This window comes from Chinchilla lanigera, unplaced genomic scaffold (assembly GCF_000276665.1).
Source record: "Chinchilla lanigera isolate Chin_1 unplaced genomic scaffold, ChiLan1.0 scaffold00012, whole genome shotgun sequence".
NCBI classification, from domain to species: Eukaryota; Metazoa; Chordata; class Mammalia; order Rodentia; family Chinchillidae; genus Chinchilla; species Chinchilla lanigera.
The window spans coordinates 2,375,437-2,397,536 of record NW_004955413.1 but is presented as its reverse complement, the minus strand read 5'-3'; the positions used below and the strand labels follow the sequence as shown (position 1 = coordinate 2,397,536).

Sequence of the window (22,100 nt, the reverse complement as noted above, 5' to 3'; positions counted from 1 at the left end):
TGGGGCCCGATCCAATGAATAAGTGCATGAGGACACAGCATAAGGTTTTTATTTTACAGAAATTTCCATAAATATTTGATCAATGGGGAATGATTGAAAAGTAATCTTTACATTTTTAAAATGTAAAGACAGGAAAAGACACATTGCCTTTAATTCCCCTTAAAGTACAGTGATACCTTGGATGCAGACCAAGGTCAATTTGTTTCACATTCGTGTTTGAACACTACAAAATTTGAGAAATGAACATATTTTTCCCATAAGAAATAATGGAAAACCAAATAATTGGTTCTGATGCCCAAAAATTACACTTATAAATTTGTTTTTCTAGGACTTTAACAAATTTTGCAATGATTTCTTTCTTTAACTCTATCATGGTTCTCATAGTTTTCCTCTTAGCTTTACTTCTGGTATCACTAATGGTTTTTGGACCATGGTTACAATATTTTACACAAACAAAGTGCAAACAGAAAGGCACAGTGTTGACTGTATTAACGCACCAATACAAGCACTATCTGCTGTCTGGGCAAGAGTGGCGCTTAGACTGAAGATCTCCTCTTTGTGTCTGTGGTGAGATGCAACACAAGTCTCACTCTCAGCCCATACAGGTTTTTTTCTAGCTGGATTTTCAGTTTAACTATTAACTATTTCAGTTTAACAAAGTTAGGAACACAGAACATATTTTTTTTTAAACATTGCTGTGAGTGGTGGAAAGTTTGAGCTCGGAGTTGTTCAATAGTTGAGGTATTACTGTACTCCTCCCTTGCTTTAGACACACTTATCATTCTTGGCAATTTATCTTTTACTGTAATAGCTTCTTAAAAATATAAACATTTAGCTCAAAGGAGTGAAACATGTTGTTAAAAATCATGCTGGCAATGGTGATGGCAGAGTCCAGGCTAGAAACCAGGGGGCCTCATGTGCAAAGGGAGAGAAATCACAGTAGAACTCAGATGAAAGAGTTGGCACAACCCAGCCTACCTTTCTGGTGTTCATAACAGCTCGATCCAAAGTCAATAACTTTAACAGAAACTTGGCCCTTTTGGTGCAGTACTATATTTTCCTGGAGAGAAAAGACATACGTCAAGTCTACTAAAATTGATTTTGCCATAGGCTTCCTACTTTCCTCAGTGCTTACCAAGCTACGGGGCCTGGTTCCAACTGGAGCACTGCCACAGTTGTCTTCCCACAAGTTCTCCACACCCTGGTGTCCTCTGGCTTCCCATCGCCTCGTGGTCTGTATCTTACCAATACCCACCTCCACCCACTGGCCTTAGGGGAGACCCACACCCTAACAGAGGGAACCCCATCTTGTGAAGGAGCCTTGCCATTGGGTGAAAGGCACACTAGGAATTCCTCCTCAAATATAGTGACTTTTAGAGGGTTGATTGAAAACTACAGTGAATGTTCAGATTTTTACATTTTTTTAAGTTGTTATAGTAAAAGATACATTACCGAGAATGATAAGTGCATTTGAAGCAAGGGGAAGTATTTTAAAAGGTATTCATGGCAATGTGTCTTTCCCTGGAATACATTTTTAAAATTTAAACACATTTTTTATTATCCCTCACTGATCAAACGTTTATGGCAGTTTTAGTAAAATAAAAGCCTTACGTTATGTCCTCATCCCCTCAGTCACTGGATCTGGCCCCATGAGACTTCTACTCTTCCTCAAAATCAAAATGACCATGAAAGGTAAATGTTTTGAATGGATTCAGGACACTGAGGCAGCCAGGATTGTACCAGTGGTCCATACCAGCACTCTCTGCTTTGCAGTGCTTCTTTTACATATATTGTGTCTCTTTCTCATATTATTTGTGTAAGTCATACGGATCATGGGCTTTTTATTATCTTCTTTGATACCTAGTGCCAAATGCCATTGAATGAGTTTGTGTAAAGGTCCAGCTGACACATGGCTAGAACAGTATGAGAGCAGAGAACCAAACCAACAAAAAAAGGCAATGATTTGGTTGGAGGTTGTGATTCTCTCTGACTTTGGGGAAACCCGAAAACTGGGTGTTTCAGCGGTATCTCAGATGAGAAGGCAGAGCTTCTAGGCTCTTCTCACAGTATGATGTGCACTGGCTAAGGTCGGAGAATTAAAGTCCTAATTGTTCTTCTAGGACCTCAGACCATGCACACTGACTGCGTGATGCCTCACACTGAGTACCTAACGCAGCAGACCTAGGGGGAAGTCTCTGGACCACCAGCTGAGAATGTTGTAATGCACAACATTCACACCAGTGCAAATGTTGCCCACAGTGCCTTTGCTAGTGGATGTGTTAATACAAGAGGCTGCTCAGCAGGAATTTCTAGTGTGGCTTTCACCCAACACAAGGCTCCTTCCCAAAGCAGGAGTCCCCTCTGTTGGGGTCTGGATCTTACATGTCCCCTAAAGCCAATGGAAAGAAGGTAGATCGCTGGGGGAGTGCCCTGGAGGGGACACTGGGGCCTGGCCCCTCCTTCCTACTCTCCCGCCTCCAGGTTGCCATGAGTGAGCAGCATGTCTCCACCATATGCTCCCACCACAAGGCGCTGCCTGACCAACATCAACAGGACAGCAGACTACGGGCCGAAACCTCCGAAACCTTTCCTCCTGCCGAGCTGGTTACCTCTGAGATTTTGTGCCAGGGGTGGGAAGCTGACTACCACAACTTCCCATCCCCCGACTTACTGGCAGAAAAAGCTCTACAAAAGGGGTGGATGCAATGGCCAGCCTGAGCGCCTCCATACCATGAAGTCCACAAGAATAATTGCCTGGCTCTGGAATCCACACTCCTCACTGTATGTATCAAGGGGACACATATATTCAGTCTACTTGATCTGTGTCTCAAGGAAATCTGTTATCTGATATTGTGGGCATTAAGTGGCTTGTAATTTTCTTGGTGAGCAGCACTCCCCTAAGCCCACACACATGTGTGTGGTCATCCTTTGGAGCTGCAAAGCTGAGGATTAGGAGTTTAGGTGTGGAGAACACATCAAAACACGCCCACCATCCTTATGAGGATCCAAGCAGCCATGAGAGAAAATCTGTGTGTTTTGACCATTTAATGACAAAAAAATCCCAAACTTCACTCTATGAGTTATAGTTTTCAAAAACTGATTTTTAAAAAATAATTTGGCAGGGAGAGAGGTGGGTGTAAGGAAAAGTTAAGGACATGTACAGATCTGTGAATGTCACGCTGTTTTTGGAACCAGCTGCTTATACTGTGTCCCTAGCTACCTCTTTGCATTACTTCTCACACTTGCAATCAACTTACTTAACCAAGCATTTATTTATTGTCTTCTATTACCAAGTACCATGTTAGGACCTGGGGACCTAACAGGGAAAAGACATGGTTCCTGACCTGGGGAGAACTTGGAGTTCAGTGGGGAACACAGATGGAGAAGCAATTCCTACAGAAAAGTCAGTGCAACAATAGGAGTATGCAGGACAATGTTAGCAGGACAATGCAAGAAGGTCATACCCACAGGAATACCGGAAGTATTCTGGGGTGTGCTATGCCCCAGAAGCAACTAGTGTACAATGGCTTTAGTGAGGGCTTAATATAATCATCTGCCTCTGTGGTGGATGTCACTGCAGAACAGACAAGGGGGAACTCCAGGCCATGGAGAGGACTCTGAAGGGCTACCAGTCAAGACATGCTTCCAACAGCATATCTTGATCCTCAATCACCCACCATTACCCCTTCTACAGGTCAGCCCCAGGCCCCGCTTCCTGGCTGCTTCAGTTATGCCACATCTTCGTCTCTCTTAGACTCACTGTACTCACACAGCCTGTGAACAGGACTGCTTGGTTCTGGAGTTCAGTAGGGAACCATGCTGGCTGTCCTAGGCACCCCTATGGACTGGTGAGAACCTGCTTTCCAGGCAGGACAGAGGTTGTACTCACAGGCTTGAGATCACAGTGAATGATTTTCTCTACATAAAGCATTTGTAAGCACTTCAAAACACAGAGGGTGAAGCGGCGAACTAGTGACAGACTGAAGCCTTGAAAGCTGTTATTCTTCATCAACTCATACAAGTTGATTCTAGGAAAGACAGAAAAAGTGATGCATACTGGTATAAAAAGATACGCTCAGCTTGGCCCTGAAAGCAACCCCATGCCATCTGGTTTCTCTCTACTAGTAGGTAAATCTCAGACCTGGAGGCAGGCCTTTTATATCTTATAAACCTGGCCCTCTCGCTCACTCACTCACTCACAGTAGGCCCAGGATAAAGTCCAACCATGCTGGCGTCTCAGTGTTACATGGCCACTTAAATATTTGGAATACACATAGGTTAACAGAATGGACCAAACTTCTGTAATAGTCCTATTTCTTCAGGTCTCTGGGAGGGATCCAGGAAGCCTCCTAGTTGATCAAGCACACTCCTGGCCAGGCCTAAGAAGCATGTCTAGGGACTTCTGGCTCCTGGTAAGTAAGAACAAGAAAGTTGGCAGGTGATATCCAAGGCAAAGTAGGGATCCCTGCTCTGTCAAAGGGATGTGTGGTCACTTGGTCCCATCTATCAGTGGCCTTACAGGAATGAAGGTTGGCTCTTGGCAGATAATTCTTTTTCTTTTCTTTTTTTTTCTTTTTTTTTTTGTCTTTTTGAGACAGGGTCTCGCTGTGCAGTTCAGGCTGGCCTTCAACTCATTTTGTAGCCTAGGCTAATCTTGAACTTGGGCCGATCCTCCTGCCTCAGCCTCCCGAGTGCTAGGATTACAGGCATGTACCACCACACCCGGCAGTCTTTAATTCTTTACAGTGACAGAACCCTGTAATATTATGTAAAACAAAAGGATGTATCATATAAAATCTGCTGGCTTATAGATCTTGGATCTTAATGCCTCCATAGAAACTGTATGAGACAGAGAGGAGGGCAGCAGTCTCTGGCTGGTGACTCCTAACTTCCCTCTCTAGGATTACCTAATGCTGGCAGTGTGTTTATTTATTTATTTATTTATTTATTTATTTAATTTATTTATTTTGGTTCTTTAAGACAAGGTTTCACTATGCAGTTCAGGCTGGCCTTGAACTCACTATGTAGCCTGGGCTGGCCTCAAACTCACAGCAATCCTCCTGCCTCAGCAGTGCTGGGGAGCAGTGCTGGGATTACAGGTATGCACCACCCCCCCAACCTTCCCCGCTGCGGGCAGTGTTTAAAAAGCCATTTGTTCTCGAGGGCTGAGATGGAGATGTGAGACCTAGCTTTGGCTTTGTCCTGACCTGTGACCCTGGGCAACTCCCCAACTTTGCTGAGCTTAGGATTCTCCCTCCACACACCTGCCTCACCAAGGGCTTTTAAGTACAGTGATATCCTCACTGGGCACTGTGATTAACAGCCCAAAAAGGCAGTCTGGGATGTTTGTTTTACAGACTAGAAAATAATTCACCTGTGCACCCTGGAGAGCAGGCCACACTCTGTGATCACCAGTCATGGGTGGCCACTCTCCTGCTATCCCAATTCAGTTGGTTCCTAGAACTTCACCCTCACTGATGGTGCTATGGGAGGACCAAGATGTCAGCTCAGTGCTTCCAGACACCTTGCACCTCCAAGGGCTCACCCTGATCATTCTTCTCTGAGAAGATAAGTACATTCTGGGCTCTAGTTTATTTAAATTGCACTAGACAGTGCAGACAGTGTTCTCAGAGGGAAAAGTAGTCAAAGAAGCACACCCTTCCGTACTAGAAGCCTTTTCAGCTCCAATCCTCAGCCAGGCAACACCAACCCCCATTAAGTCAGGAGTTTTTCCTTTTATAAAAATATCTGCTTTTGTCCTTATTTACTCAAAATTAAAGCTCCTTTCCTATGCTGGGCAACCAGCTGCCTGTTCCTTTTGGGCTGTAGTCTTTGTACCGTAAGTCCAGGAAGCCAGTGTGTCAAAGCAGAATCCTATCATGGTTCAGTTTAGTTCCTGGTACTCAGCACCTGGCAGGTGACAGGCTTCCTGAGGGGTGGGGTGAGAGGGCAGCTTTTGGTCCCAGTCTTCAAGCTCCTGGAGCTTCTTGATAACTGAGTAGCTACTACACCCACTCTAGTCATTAAATATTATTTGGCCTCAAAGTTAGCATTTGGCCTTAGATTTTCTCTTCTGTCATTTGAGCAACTTTTCACATACAATGAATTAAAAAGAAAGAGCAGCTGACCCCAAGAGTTCGAAGGTGATACATAGGTGGTTGCGGAAGTAGAAAAAGTCCTTCATGTGCACCACATTGTAGTTGTTATCCTTGTCCTTCTTTCTGAGCGCTTCCAGGATCTTCAGCTCTACCAGGGCCTGGTGGTGAAATCTGCAGTGGTGGGGGAGTAGCAGAGAGGGTGGGAAATGGGGACACGTCCTTCTGTGGCAGTTAGCCTGTTCCCTCACTCCACCCCCACAGCCCCAATAAGAATGTCTAGGGTGGCAGAAGGCAGTAAAACTCCATGATCTTCCTTCCTCTTTGCCCCTTTATGCAATAAAACAGATAGAGAAAGAGGAAGAGGAAAAAAGAGGAAGAGTCAGAGAGGGTTGGCATTCTGGAGTAGCTAGAGCAAGGCACCCCTCTAGCACAGCCTGTGTCACCCTTTGAGCCAAACCTTTTTTTGTTCCTGATGATTTTCAGGGCCACCAACTCATTGTTTTTGTGATCCAAGCACTTGGCCACCTGTCCAAAGGACCCTTTCCCAATCATCTCCAGAACTTCATAGCGGTAGGCAATATGGTCATGCAGGACCTGCAGAGGCCAGGCTGGTGGTGAGAAGAATAGCCAAAGGCTCTTGGGTTTCTTTGACCCTGGGTCCCTGGACTCCCAACCTCAGTTCCTGGGTCACTCCTGGAGAGTTTTCTGAACTCCTACCCTCACCACATTGTCACTGCAATAGTTAGGTTGTTGCCTGGATCCCAGGGCACCAGGTGGCACCAGGAAATGGTCTTTCAGGCTCAATTCACGTCAAGCAATAGTAAGAACACTAGATAGTCCTCGGACATTTGGGTTCTAGTACTGGTCTGCTGGTCTGCTGGTCTGCTGCATGTTTTAGGACTTGTGAATAAGAAGGTTGGACAAAACCAAATGTCCCTGACATTCTGGAGTTCTGTGATTCTTTAAGTTGAACAGGTTTGGGGGACATTCCCACTCCGGTCCTCTCTCAGTCAGAGGCTTTATGCCTGCTCTGATTCTTCCTGGCCAGATCTGGTGTTTCCCTGGACTTATCTAGATTTAACCCTATTCTTTCATTAGTAGCACAGAATTGGTAAGAGTAATATTTTCTAAAAGCCATAATCTCCCATGTCCCTCCATATGCTGGAAATCAGGGAGCAAGTGTTTAAACAAAGCCATGGGAAATTTTCCATTATAGACCTTGGCCAGGTGGCTTCAGACAAGCCACTTACCCACCTTGAGCTGCAGTGCCTTTGTCTGCAAAGATGAGATGAGATTCTGGGTCAAATGACCTCTAATCTCCTCAGGCTCTGTGAGTCTCTGATTTCCATGTTGCACTCAGGACTTCGGGAGAGGTGAAGAATAGGTGTTTTTGTGAAGGTGAAGAAGATGTGTTGTTTGTGAGTGGGAGTGGGAGGGTGTTGGGGACTTTTATAGATGAGGAATCAAAACTGTTAATCTGAGCATGAACATTACCGATATATGGAAGTGGGTGGACAACTTGTAAATTAGGAGAATTGGACAGTCTACACACACCTTAGTGTAAAAGCACATGAGTGTTTTCCTAGCATTTGAATTTATCTTCTTCATTTGCTTACATGTCAACTTTTATGTTAATTGTGATCACTTGAGGGCAAAGGCCATGTTATACTCATTTACGACAGTTCCCTTCATACTTTCAGAGCCTGTCAGATGCCTAACCATTTGAGGGGGCTCAATAAGTAGGTATAAAATTAACATTGATGGACAAAATAAATAAAAGAATGTACCAAAAAAAGAATGTAGTTAAATTGCTTGTTTATGTGCATTATGTATTTGTGTGTGCATTGGAATGAAACAGGGATGAAGATTTGGAGATTACAGAGAACACACATGATCTCTCCCTTCCAACCAAAAATACAGTCCTCTTAGATTTGAGACTTTGGAACAAATCACCAGTGAACTCAGTTACAGGCAGTACTGATATCTTTAGGGAATTTTCCAGACTCTAGGCTCTGGTAGGGTAGAGCATGAGAAGGAGTGGGGAGGGAAGGGTTGGGAATGTCTGGCTGAATGAAGGAAAGGTTTATGTTGAACATTATTAACAAAGGGCCCATTTGTTTGTGTGTGTGCATGTTGCCTTTTCTGAAATGAAGACCCATAGCTGCCATTGGATTCTCAAATGGATCCTTGATCTAAAATTGGTGAGAATCTGGACTCCAGATGGAGGTTGTTTGACAAAAATTTCTTTCTTGTTTCTCAAAGTGAGGTCTAAAGTACAGGAGCTTTTCAGAAATGAAAACTCTCAGGTCCCAACCCAGTCATGCTGGATAAGAATCTGCATTTTATCAAGACCTCCACGCACTGGTGTGTATAGCAATTCTTGAGAAACTTAGCCTTACATCTCATTAAGAAAATCTACCTTTTCTATGAAGCCATCTCTCCTTCTCTCCTAGAACCAAGTTATGATGAAATGTCCACAACAGGAAACTCTAGAAATCTCACATCCTGGTAAACTAAGCAGCAGTCATCTAGATACCCCCAGAAGTGAGGGTTACTGCCTAGTTTTACCCTTCAGCCTAGGAAAATGCACTACCCCAGCAACCCCATAGGTCCAGTTAGGAGAGGAGAGAGAGGGGGTGTTGGCATCAAATTTTGGAAAGTGGAATGAAGTTCAGTGCTATGCACTAGGAACTATAGTGACAAAACCCCTATTTCTGTGGGAGAAACAGCAGTCTGAGGTATAAAAGAATCCACATGTGGAGCTGTACAGAGAGAATGAGAGGACAGTGCTGGGGAGCTTGCATCTTCCCGCAGCCTGGCCTTTCCTGGGGGGCCCAGGGCTGTGCAGAAGAGCCTGTGAGAGCTCGCCAGGATGCAAATCCCTAAATCCTTAAATGCCCTGAACAAAATCACTGTTCATTTAGCAGGGTATTGTGCATACTAAGTTGCATGTTCTTCTATCCTTCAAACACAGTATTTCTTCAGTTTAGCACCTACTAAAATCTTTCTGGATACCTAGTCCCCAATATATCAACACAAAATGCTAAAATATCCCCTGCCTTTTTCCTTCCCATTCTGTGTCTTGCCCAAGTCCCTGAAGTCACCATGACCCAGTCTCTCATCACCTTCATGTAGGAGCCATGTTCATCATCAAAACTTGTCTTGCTAAATTTTTCAGGGTCCACGTTCAGCTTCTTAGCTTCAAGCCCCAGAAACCACAGCTCTGTGTAGCCCAGGATTTCACTTTGCTCATAAAGAGACAGCTGATTCTTATAACACTTTAGGGCCTCTGTGGGGAAAATACAATTGTCAGTTAAAGCAACATGCAGATTTGCCCCAGGTGCTGATGATGTGACATCCTTTCCAGTCCATGAAACTTTTCCTTACCCAGGGGGCTCACTGAGGGACCACACATCAGGAACCTCAGCAGGTAGAAATGTAACAAGGGTAAATCTCAAGGTCTTGCACTTATTTCAACAAGTCAAAAGGAAAACACAAACACAGGGAAAGGAGAATTTAGTGCCCAAAAAGTGGGCAATGAGTTTGGTAAGAAAATCTAGGAATAATCCACAATAGTCTTTTGTTAAGGTTGCATTTTTTCAGTTCATGTGGAATTGGGGTACACAAAGGGTCTACCTGGAGAGGTTTGAAGCTGTAATGTCCAGGGCCAGGCAGGTGACATGTGTACAATTTTCAAGGCCCAGCTGGTATTCACACTCAGATGTGAGCCAGAGAGCACCCCAGACTATAGAGGGAATGTATGCCAGCAGTTGCATGCTACATGAGATAGCTCAGGCTCTGGTGTCATGACAGGGGTTGGGAGTGGGGACTGAAATTCAGACTTCTGTAGCTAATCTGGAGAATCTCAGAGGAGAGAAACCAGGAGTGGGGAAGGCACTTTGTCTTATGTGACAACTGCCGAAAGCAGAGGAAGAACAAGGAGGAGGAAGAAAAAGATGTGGGGCTCAAGGTCTCTCTTTTCCTCTACGTGGGCCAGTCATGTAGAAGCTAAATAAGTCACGTTCGTTTTCCAGGGGATAAAACCAAGGCCAAGAACAAGGAGGCAGATATTACTTCTACAAAGGCAGAACTAGCTCAGAATTGAAATTATCTCCTCATGGACCAAACTGGAGATCATTTAAGAAGGACAAGCAATTTCAAATAAAGCACTGCGGCAGAAGAGCTGTGAGCCCCAGACAAGGTTGGGACATGAGGGGTGTTCCGGTGACTTTGATTTTCTGCCTTTGGGTCTGGCTCATGGCTGGAAACACCCATGTCCTATGTGTGATGTTTCAGGCCCCACCATGATGATTACAAAGCCCTTCCTGGCAGGTCTCACAGAGGAGGGGGCAGTTGACCTCCCCTCACTGAACTTGGCCGCAGGCAGTGCACTGCAGTCTCTGAACGGGGTCCTCTGTGCATACCCAGACATCCAGCCCAGGAGTCCCCATTCAGAGCCCTCTCTTGGGGTCGTGGCTGAGGTCTTTCTCAGACACCTCTGTCAAGGTCCCCCAGCAGAGAGGAAGGGATAATTCCCAAACATTGCACTCTCTGTATTTGGTAGTTTTCTACTCATACCTCCTTTTTCCTCTCACTTTTCCCTATCCCTGAGACAATTCAAAATGACAGGAACATTTTGCCTGGGTCCCACAGGTGGTGAGACAGTGCTTTCTGTTTGCACTAACACATCCAACCCTCACCCTGTGGGGTTCTGTGGAGAAAGTGGACCGGTGAGAAGCTGGGGTTCACTCCTACTCACTCTACTTTATACAGCCACAGTAGGAAGATAATGGGTTGACCTCCTTCATTTGAGCTTGTCATCCTATGTCACTCTGCAATAACTTGACAGCCCAGCTCAGCTCAGCTCTTGATGCCCTGACATCACCCCCACCGCCAGTGCCCCAAAGTCATACCTGCTGCTGTCAAAGGTTTCCTTGGAGCCTTGTGTTTCCTTGGAGACTTCTCCTCAGGGTTAGAACCTTGGATTTTAATGCTAGAGTGGAAAGGTATTTCTGAAGTCTTGTTCTCCATGGCCAGCACCTGATTATTAGTTTGATTTTCCTGTACAGGGAAAAAGGTTTGCAGTAAAGGACTATTTAGGCTTCTACCAGTGTCATAAACCACTTCTCTGACCCAGAACACCCACAGCTAGCCAGGATCTTTTCCTACTTCTCCAGGGAGAAAACAGTGGTTAAGAGACAACAGGTTTTCTCAATCTTTCTGTCAAAAAATGAATTATCTGTCTGACTCTCATGATATGCCCTGGGAGATCCATATGCATTAGCAGATACAGGTGGCAACTACAGCGGTATGTCACTGTAGGAAGATGGAACAGTCTTTACGATTGCTTCTGAGGAGATCAATTGCCAACTAGATGAATTAACTTGCCCAAGGACACAAAAACTTGAATGTATGTGTGTATAATATCTGTTTAACTTGTTCCACCCCAATATTATCTCATTTAATCCTTGTACAGCAAAGGTAGAGAACATGGAAAGAAACAATATTTTTATGATTCTACATTTATACACCAGAACTCCATTTTCTCCTTTCCTCAATGAATCTTCATCACAACTTCAAAAAGAACGCATTTTGTAGATAAAAGAAAGCCAATGGCATATTTGTTCATGTTGACATTCATTGTAAAGAGTGAGCCAGGACTTGAACCCAGCTCTCCAGCAGACACTGTGCTTTCCCTTGCCTTCTGCGGCCCTTCTAGACTTGGTTCTGGCCTGTACCCAGGGTCATGTCTGCTGCCTCATCCTCACCTGATACCGAAGGGGTGGTTTCAACAGGTTTTTGTTGCTGATGCATGGGAAGTTAACTGAGTTCTTCTTCCCACTGGGGTCCACAAAAGGGTGTGACGTAATGTTAGTGCTTGTCGTCTAGAAGCAGAAAAAGGATACTTTACAAAACCCTCTGGCGAGAAAAATGTCTCCAGGAGTCATTTTGTCTAGCCTCCTCCCCATAAGGATGAGCCTAACCCAAGAACCTGGAGAGAAATGCAGATGTGAGGGAGCAGCACAATCTAGCGAATAAACTCTGGTTTAAGTTTGCAGTTCACAACTTTATTAACTATTGACTTTAAGCAGGTCACATTGACACTCTAAGTCCCAATATTTCATTGGTATTATGGGGACAAAAGTGGAACCTACCTCACAGGGGTTTTGTGAGGCAATACATGTAGATTATGCCATAAATGGTAGCAACTATTGGTTTTATTCCAATATCTTGCCAACTAGACATAGGGAAGTTCTTCCTCCTATACAGTGAAAATCTTCCATGATGCAATCTTTATTTCTTCTATGGCTACTTAACGGACTTGGCCTTCTGTATTTGGATCCCTGCCTGCTATATTGATCGGTTGATTGATTGGAAGAGATTCTGACTAGTAATACATAGCAATACTTAAAATTATATAGAGTCAAAATGGCCATACTTCTAAAACTGTTACACATATTTAATGCAACTCCAATCAAAATACCAATAGCATTCTTTATAGAACTAGAGAAAGCAATCCTAAAATTCATATGGAACCAGAAGAGATCTAGAATAGCAAAAGTAATTTTAAGTAACAAGGTCAAGATAGAGGACATCTGTTATGGTTTGTGTCTGGGTGTCCCCCCAAAGACACATGCAGTCATAGAGCAGGCTTTTAGAGTTTGTGATTGATTCATGGTTCAATGGTGGAATTATAGATGTGAGTGCTACACCCGTCCTCGGGTGGATAGTTTGCATATGTCAGGGAGAGAAAGAGGCTGCCTGCCTCCCTTTTGCTCTTGCTGCTTTTGCTGCTTTCCATCACCATGAACTGTTGCCCTCTGCCTTGTGCCACTCTGCCTTGGAGCCAGCCAAGTACGGACTGAAACCTCCACAAACTGTGAGCTAAGTAAACCTTTCCTTCCTTAATTTTGGGCATCGTGTATTTTGTCTCAGCAATGAGAGAAAAGTAACCAAGACAACATCACAATCCTGAACTTCAAGATATACTACAAAGCTACAGTGACCAAAAATGGCATAGTATTGGCAAGAAACAGACTTATGGATAAATGGGACCAAATAAGAGGTATAGAAACAACTCCAGGTACCCTCAGCTGTGTTATCTTTGACAAGAAGGCCAAATATTTTCGCTGCAGGAAAGCTAGCCTCTTTAATAAATAGTTCTGGGAAAACTGGCTATCCACATGCCAAAGAATCTAGATCCATGTCTCTCATCAAGCACTAAACTAAAATCAAAATGGATCAAAGATCTAAACATCAGAACAGAAACACTTAATCTGTTGGAAGACAAAATAGGTAAAACCCTTGAAGACAGGTATAGGAAAAGATTTTCTGAAAAGAACCCCAGTTCCATAGGAAATAATAACAAGAATCAACAAATGGGATCACACCAAATTAGAAGGGTTCTCTGCACAGCAAATGAAACCACCAACAGAGTGAAGAGAGAACCTACAGCATGAGAACAATTTTTGCCAGCTACTCCTCAGACAAAAGACTAACATAAAGAATATATAAAGAATACAAAAAAATAGACTCCCAAAGTTATTTTTCTTCTTTCTTTTAAAGAGAATACAAAATAAAACATTAGAAATGATACAGAATTTCAAAAAAACAAGATGACAGGAATTCAACAATGGTTGTTATAGTACATATTGTTGTTTTCAAAGGAGTTGCTCAGATTACCAGATATAAGCATGTAAAATTGGTCAGAAAATTAAGCATTAACTGTTCCTTTCAATAAACAATAGAAATTAGTAGTAGAATTATCTATCTTGTGTATATATATATATATTTTTTTTCCCTTCCTTCTTTCTTTTTTCCTTTCCCTCATCCCAGTTGTTCTTTTGTTTTGAGCAGCTTTTTTCCCTTACACAATATCTATTGTATCTTTTGGATTGTATTTACTCTTTCAGGTTCTCAAAAAAGGGAGACAATATGATGTTTACACATACAATAGATCCCCAAATTCAAAGACCCAGTCAAAGCTGGGCACTTGAAAGGAAGACTCTTCTCAGTTGAAGAAGTACAAAAGGCAAATGAGTACATGAAAAAATGTTCAGCATCACTGGTCATTAGAGAAATGCAGTTAAAGCAACACTGCAACTCCATCTCACTCCAAAAAGATGGCTATCACCAAGAAATTAATCAATAATAAGTGCTGGTGAGTTGCAAGGGAAAAGGAAGTCTTCATTGTTGGTGGGACTGGTGCAACTGCTATGGAAATCAGTGTGCAGAGTCCTCAAAAAACTAAAAATAGAAATTCCATTTGACCTAGATTCTAGGTATCTTCCCCAAAGAGCTAAAGAGATCATATCACAGTGATGTATACATATGTGTGCTTATAGCCGCACAATTAATATTAGCTTAACCTTGGAAGCAGCTTATATGTCCATCAACAGTTGAGTAGATAAAGAAAATGTGGTATTTACACACGATGGAGTCCAACTCTGTGATAGTCCATACATTTGAGTCATTTGTAGGAAAATGATTGCACCTTGAGACCACAATGTTAAGTGAAGGAAGTCAAACACAAGCTCAAATATGGTTTCTCTTATATGAGAAACTTGATAAATGAATAAAGTGTAAAATAAAAGACAGATGAGGAAAAATGTCATTGTAATCCAGCATGGACAATGTCTCTAAAAGTACACTTTGATTTAGTATAATTGTTTCAGGTGTTTTATATGATTTTGGCCTGCTGGTCTGACTATTAATCTGTATGTATGATAGTCAACTTTGTAAGGACTTGTAAGATAAACAAATAAACCTAATCCTGGCAAAAAGGAGAGGGGAAAAAGAATTGAGATGTGCTATGTGCATGTACCAATTCCCCACAATGGATGTAATCATTGTTTACTACAAACATGTATTAATAAAAATTAAAATAAATAATAACTAAATCTTGGCAGCAGCCTATATGTCTATCAACAGATGAAAGGACATGGAAAATGAGGTGTTTATACACAGTAGAGTATTACTCTGCCATAAAGAAATATAAATTTGAGTCATTTGTAGGAAAATGGATGCACCTTGAGACCATAACATTAAGTGAAATAAATCAGACATACAAGCTTAAATATATTGTGATTTTTCTTATATGAGAAACTCAATATATAAAGGAAGTGTAAAATAAAAGACAGATGATAGGGAAAATTGTATGGAGAGGGACCATGAGATGTGAATAGAATGCTTTCATTGCTATGCTGAGTTGACTGAAAATGCTTACTGAAAGATATCCCCCATCCATCCACTTTCCTTCATCTTTTCTTAGAGAAAAGGCACTAATCATTGCTTCTTACCTTATATAAAAATCGGGTCATTCTAGGGTTCTTGATCTTGGAAGGCAGCTTTTGGACTTGGACCAAAGGTTGACTCTCAACCTAGATCAAGTGGAAGAAATTTGTAATAGTGCTTGGTATGGCTTCATCTCAAGCTGCTGGGATGTTATTTTGTCTCATTACCACAAGCAAGATACACTTGAAGTAGTTGTCCTGGACCCAAAGCCAGGAAGAGTTAACAGAAGCTCAAAGAAGCACTTATTGAATGCATCAATGAATTACTACCCAAGCAAATGAACTTTCCACCAATTTTAAACATGGGCTGCTGACTCATCCTATAGTTTTCACCCTCAGAAAATCATATAACCCTCTCTTCAAGCAGATTCTTAGCTTGAATCCTTGGACATGGGAAGGAATAAAATACTAAGTCGTTTTTGCTTTTTAGAAAAGAAAACGTTCATAGCTTTGCACAGAAGTCTTTTCTGTCCAAAGGAGTTCAAACAAGACTTAGTGGAACCTGCCAGAATATAAGCATCCACATTTAACACAAGTGATTGATCAGAAGAGACTCCCACAAAGGGTGGAAAGGAAAAAATTAAAATCCAACAGTGGTGTGTCCCAAAGGCTGGCAAGCACAGTGTGGAGATATGTGACATAATGGTGTGCCATATACAGATAAAGTTATCTGATGACTATGCATTTCTTTTACGAGTCTTTGAAAAACTAACTGGCACATTAAACATAGATACTGTGGCTATTATTAAGGATAAGAGCTGGGCTTGATGGCGCACGCCTGTAATCCCAGCACTCAGGAGGCTGAGGCAGGAGGATCATTGTGAGTTTGAGGTCAGCCGAGGTTACAAAGTGAGCTCAAGGCCAGCTGGAACTGCATAGCGAGACCCTGTCTCAAAAAGATGAACAAAAAGAAAAGGGTAAGAATAGAAGTTCAGTAACAAAAATAAAATGGAGAGTGAGTGCTATGAGATGTGCAAAAATTGTGACAAAAGTTTAGCAAAAGGGCCACAGCTTAAACATTGTTTGTTTTTTGAGGAACTCAGGGTTTTCTTCTCCAGACCACCCCTAGGGAAATGAAGGATATTTATCCAAAGCTGAGATGCAGCAGAGTGAGGCCCACCTCTGTAAAATCTGGCAATGGGGTACAACATGTCCACTCACCCTCCAGCATAGCTAAGTTCTCCACAGAGCTGTACTCATGGGGACTATTTGTAATAGCCAGTCTTCACCACCCAGAATCAGTCTGGAAGAGTGCATATTGCACAGTGCAGGGCCATATCTGATTATTCATTGGCCAATGTACAGCATATGCAGAATTTGGTTGTCTATAAAGGGAAAATGATGATATATATGGAAATACTGCAATTATAGATCTCACTAAGTCTCAACTTCTCATTCAGTCGGTTTGTCAGGATTAATACTCAGAATGTCATCAATAACAAGCTGACCTTGAGCATGCAGTGAAGAGGTGAAAGATAAATGAAAAATACATTTAAAAATACAACTCAGACTAAGTATCATACAAAGGGCATGGACAGTAAATGTCAACAGAAAAGGAATATAGCACTGTATGTGCAACATGCCCAGGAGAGGGGGCTGGTTTGGAATGGATGGGGTTGGTGCTCAGTCTGGGATCTGACTGAGAGGAGGGGACAGGAACATGCTCAGCAGGTGAAATGAAAGGATCCGATGACACTCCAGGGGTCTTCACTGCTCAGGCTGAGCAGGCAGACACACAGGGCCAATGGTGGACTATGGAAAGCACCAGCAGCAAGGCTAAGAAATTTGGCCTTTATCCTATGGGCAATAATGAAGCACCAACAGCTTGTATATTATGCGCAAAGCAGTATTTCAGAAAGACTTCACTTTGCCATGTGTGGTGGCACACACTTGTAATCCCAGCACTTGGGAGGCTGAAGCAGAGGATCACCATGAGTTCAAGGCCAGCCTAGGCTACATAGTAAGTTCAAGTCCAGCCTAAACTGCATGGCAAGACTCTGTCTCAAAAACAAAACAAACAAACAAACAAAAAAAAAAACCCAAATAAACAAAAAGACTTCTTTTAGCAGTGTTATGGCTTATATCTAGATTTCCTCCACAAAGCCTTATGTCTCATAAGTGGGCTTTTGGGAGGTGGTTGGTTCATGGGTATGTGATACTGAATTAAGGGCATGTGATAACTGGATTAGTTCACTGATTGGCTTAGTATAGTCCTGGGTATGGATGGCACCAACCAATAGGTTTGTAGCCTAGATGAAATACAAAGGGAAGAGGCTGGCTGGCTGCCTGCTGCATCATAGACTGCTCCTCCTCTGCTCTGCCACCCTGCTCAGAGCCAGGTGACTATGGACTGAAATTGCTACAAACTTTGACCTAAAATAAACTTCTCCTTCTTTAACTTGTGTGTATGGAGTATTTTGTATAAGCAATGAGATTAGTAACTTGTCTTAGTTCCTTAGCAGTAATGGGACATAACATAATACTCATGGGTGTGGAGCTGATAAACACACTTTCATTTTGAATCCAGTAGCTCCTAATCATTATTTGGATTTGAGCAAGTTATTAACCTTTCCACATGTGATATAGAAAGAATGTCAGTAACAGCCTCATAAAGTTGTGAGGATCAAAGGAGTTAATCTGTGCAAAACATTGAAACTAGTGCCTTGCCTATCCTGGTATTGTTTGCTAAAGTTCATTTTCCTCATTTGCAAGATGCAAAAAGTGATCTTTGCTCTTTTCCTATGAAACAGGAAAACCAAGGGCTCAGAACTGATGGAGAATGAACAAGGTGGTATGGAGCCCACAATGGTTAAAAAAAGATTTATCTGAGAAAAGAATTTTTAAAAAAACAGAATTTCAGCAGATGTGTGCATACCCATAGGTTACTATACACATACACAAGTATATATATTTGCTATCAGCTGAGAGGACCTAAAAGCAATAACAGCCCAACAGAAGAAAGCATACCTAGCATGCAGATCTTGGTTTCTAACACTACTCTCTCAAGGGAAACCTAGGATCTTCAGAAAGATGACTGAATCTGGAACTGGGAAAGGAAATACATAGCATATTGTAGTCACAGAAAGAAAAGACGTGTTAAAAAAAATAGGAAAAAAATCTACACTGATGGGATCATGTCAAAGGAGAAAGGGGAACTCACAATGGTCAAAGTTTGAATAATTTGCATTGGACTATAACACAAAGCAAAAAAAAATCCATGAGTACATATTGTCAAGCTGTATGATATAATAAAGTAATAAATGGGAGAAAAGACAGACTTCCCACATAGCAGAATGAGTTGCACAAATAGTGCATCCTGGAGAAAGGGGAGCATGAATCCCCACTCCTTAAGTGTGGACAATGCTCAGAGAATAGTTCCAAAAGGTACAGTAGGGAACAGGAGAAAAATAATAACCTTACAGTGGGGAAACTGGAATTTAGCCAGGTGAGCAAGGTCAACATCAGCAGTCATAAATCATATTGATAGCTTGTACCTTTGGTATGATTTGATGAAAATGGCACTTTATGTCAAAGGGAGATTTCTTCCCAAAACTCATAACCCTAATCTCATCATGAAAAAAAAGTGAATTCCATCCTATAATACACCTGGTAAGTACTCAAAACTGTGTAGGTCATCAAAACCAAGGACAGGCTGAGGATCTTTCCCAACAAGAGAATACTAAAGAGATGTGACAGCTAAATTCATTTATGGCAGGGGCACCCACCCCCTACAGTCCACGGCCTGTAGCAGCCAGGCTTCACAGCAAGAGGTGAGTGGCAGGTGAGTGAGCAAAGTTTACAGCTGCTCCACATTGCTCACATTACCACAGGACCTCTGCTCCTGTCAGCTCAGCAGTGACATTAGAATCTCATAGGAGTGTGAATCCTACTGTGAACTGTGTATGTTAGAGGTTTAAATTGTGCACTCCTTATAAGAATCTAATGCCTGAAGATCTGAGGTGCAGCTAAGACACTGAGGAGTGGAGGCAAATACAGAGTAACAGCAGAGAGGTTTGACTGCACAGAGACCGTAATAAACCAATTGCTTGCAGACTCGTATCAAAACCATATCAGTGAGTGGCAAGTGACAATTAAGCTGCATCTGGCAGCAGGCTGTAAGTCAGAATCCCTCACTTATTTTAGTCTGTGCATAGCCCAGTCATTATTTTACCTCTTCTATCCAGGCCTCTTTACTGCACTAGATTTTGTCTTAGTCACAGTTTTGGTAGTCCACAAGCTAATCCTAACTAGAGTGAGTAAAAAACAAACATGACTGCAGAGCATCTTTGAAAAGAGGGAAGACCCAGTGATGAGACAGAAGACTCTAAGACTGCCAACAAAAACAAAGCTGCATTTAAAAGAAAATAGAAAAAATCGTACATAAATTAAGGGTTCACTGCAACAGGTGAGTCACACGCTTCAAGCCCACTTTGTATAATATGTGGGGACAGTTATGCAATGAAGCCATGGAAACTTTAAAACTGCATCACTACATGGAGACCAAGTACCCTGCATTAAAATACAAACCTTTGGAGTTTTTCAAAACAAAGAGCAGAAGAAATTTCTGAAAGCCACCACTCCATCAAATATGTCTGCACTAAGAGTATCATTCTTAAATTGCACATTGCTAAAGCTAAGAAGCTTTTTATTATTGGTGAAGAGTGAATCCTGTCTGCTGCTATTCAAAATGTGGCATGTGTTCCTCCTTCAGCCAGAACCATAATTAGATGAGCTGGTGAAATAATAAAGGATATTGAGACACAATTATTAAAAATGACCAATGAATCACCATGGTATACAATCCAGGTTGATGAATCTAACCATGTTTTTGTGCAGTATGTATTTCAGGAAGATGTGCACAAGGATTTGTTATATGCTTTTATTGCAAACCAATACTACAGCTGCAGAACTACTCAAGTCTTTGTATAATTATGTATTAGGAAAATTGAGCTGCCAATTTTGAGGTGATATATGCATTGAAGGAGCTGCTACCATAACTGGACAACTTTCTGGTTTCACTACTCAGGTCAAAGAGGTCACTTCTGAGAGTGAGTTTATGCACTGTCACCCACATGGAAATTCTGGCTTTCAAAGGGTGGGAATTGCTCTCATTTGATAGAGAGCAATGGACTAGGAGTCCCTGTGAGGTCACAAGCATTCCATCACTGGACATACCAGAGTCCAGCCACCTGAGGAACATCTGGGAGAGATGTGCATAGAATCAGGAGCTGGGAAGACAAAGCCTCCAAGGTCCCATCCATCTCCAAGGTGACCTCTGGGATTGCACTTTAAACACAACACTGACATAGTTTGGATCTGAAAAGTCCCTTAAGACGTCTGTGCTAATGGCTTGGTACCCAGTTCTGACACAATTGGGAGATGCCAGAACCTTTAATACGAGGGCCCTAGTGGGAGGGTGTAATGTCACTGGAGGTGTGGTCTCAAAGGAGATACAGAGGCTCTGGCCTTTTCTGATTCTTTCTTACTTCCCAGCTGCTAAGAGGTGAGCACCTTTACCCCACCATGAGCTCACACCACAATATACTGTATTGCCTCACACCTGGCCCAAAGATAACGGAGCCAAGTGAAAGTGGACTGAACCTCTCTGACTGTGAGAAAAGAATAAGGCCTTCCTCTTTATAAGTTGATTGCCTCAGGCATCTTGTTCTGGGGACAGAAAGTTGACCAATATAACCATTCTTCCCCTTCAGCCAAGGCTGAGAGGTTGAATAGAGTTGTGCTTATCCAATCTTTTCACATCATGACACATACAGAAAATTATACTTGTACAGCAACGTAGTGAACAGTGAAGGCAACTCAGAGCCAGGGTTTCAAGTGCCCCAGGTTCAACCAAGCCACCCCAAGGACTGGCAGGATCTGTGTCTCTGCATACCTATAACCCATTCTCGGGGGTCTGTCACATGGATTTATGAACTTGCCAATGATTTGATCCAGCAGCTTACTCAAAAAGTATACAATGTATGCCACAGCATTTCAGTCCACCACGGCATCCCCAGGGGGCAGGAGAAAGGGTGTGTGAGCTCCCACATTCAGATGGGCAAACTTACTGACTTCTAAGCCAACACTACAAAGTCTCTGTAATAGTCCTGAACTCTGCACCTAAATTTAGAATCACCGTGTACATGATTTTATTGACAGGGGTGCACAACAAAGGTGCTTCTACCAGAGTTGCACATGAGCGGGGGCTGGATACAGCATCATGAAGGGCTGTGAAATGAGACAGGGCACCAGGGAAAATGACAGGACCCTTTCAGGTCTTGCACTCATCACAGCTCTTGGAAGCTTCCTAAAGAGTTGGAGGTCACCTGCAAAGCTCATTATTTTTCCAAACTTTTCATGTGGACATATAATGCTTCTATAATGAAAACATACCATCATTTAAAAACAAAGAAGCTGGGCATGGTGGCACATGCTTATAATCCCAGCACTCAAGATGCTGAGGCAGAAGGATCAAGAATTTGAGGCCCTGTCTCAAAGAAAAAAAGAAAAACAAGCAAAAGTTATTATACAGGTAACTATCAAGGGTCCAGCATAGTGATGCTGAGAAAGGGAGAGAAGATAATAAAGGAGCAATGAGCACAGTGCCAGAGGAAGCCCAGATAGAGTGGGCCAGGCTGCAGAGCAGTGCAGCCACGGACCTGGGCTGGGGGAACTTCAGCGAATGCAAGCAGGAGTCCCAGTCTCCCAA

General features: G+C 42.5%; 1 protein-coding gene across 14 annotated transcripts in view; it reads right to left on the bottom strand.

Annotated features, from left to right (window-relative positions):
* The window catches only part of Dyrk4 (dual-specificity tyrosine-(Y)-phosphorylation regulated kinase 4), a 50,916-nt gene that overhangs the window by 12,859 nt on the left and 15,957 nt on the right, over positions 1-22,100 (bottom strand). For 11 of the 14 annotated variants that reach the window (XM_013511559.1, XM_013511557.1, XM_013511558.1 and 8 more), the window contains 8 exons: positions 15,398-15,478; positions 11,867-11,983; positions 11,012-11,159; positions 9,224-9,387; positions 6,556-6,692; positions 6,129-6,269; positions 3,890-4,028; positions 979-1,060 (listed from right to left, as the gene is read on the bottom strand). In XM_013511559.1, the coding sequence (XP_013367013.1) occupies positions 979-1,060; positions 3,890-4,028; positions 6,129-6,269; positions 6,556-6,692; positions 9,224-9,387; positions 11,012-11,159; positions 11,867-11,983; positions 15,398-15,478 (1,009 nt within the window). Of the gene's footprint in view, positions 1-978; positions 1,061-3,889; positions 4,029-6,128; positions 6,270-6,555; positions 6,693-9,223; positions 9,388-10,897; positions 10,986-11,011; positions 11,160-11,866; positions 11,984-15,397; positions 15,479-16,552; positions 16,717-22,100 lie in introns of those variants that run through there. The other 3 variants (XM_005378732.2, XM_005378733.2, XM_013511567.1) reach the window with 3 other exon arrangements.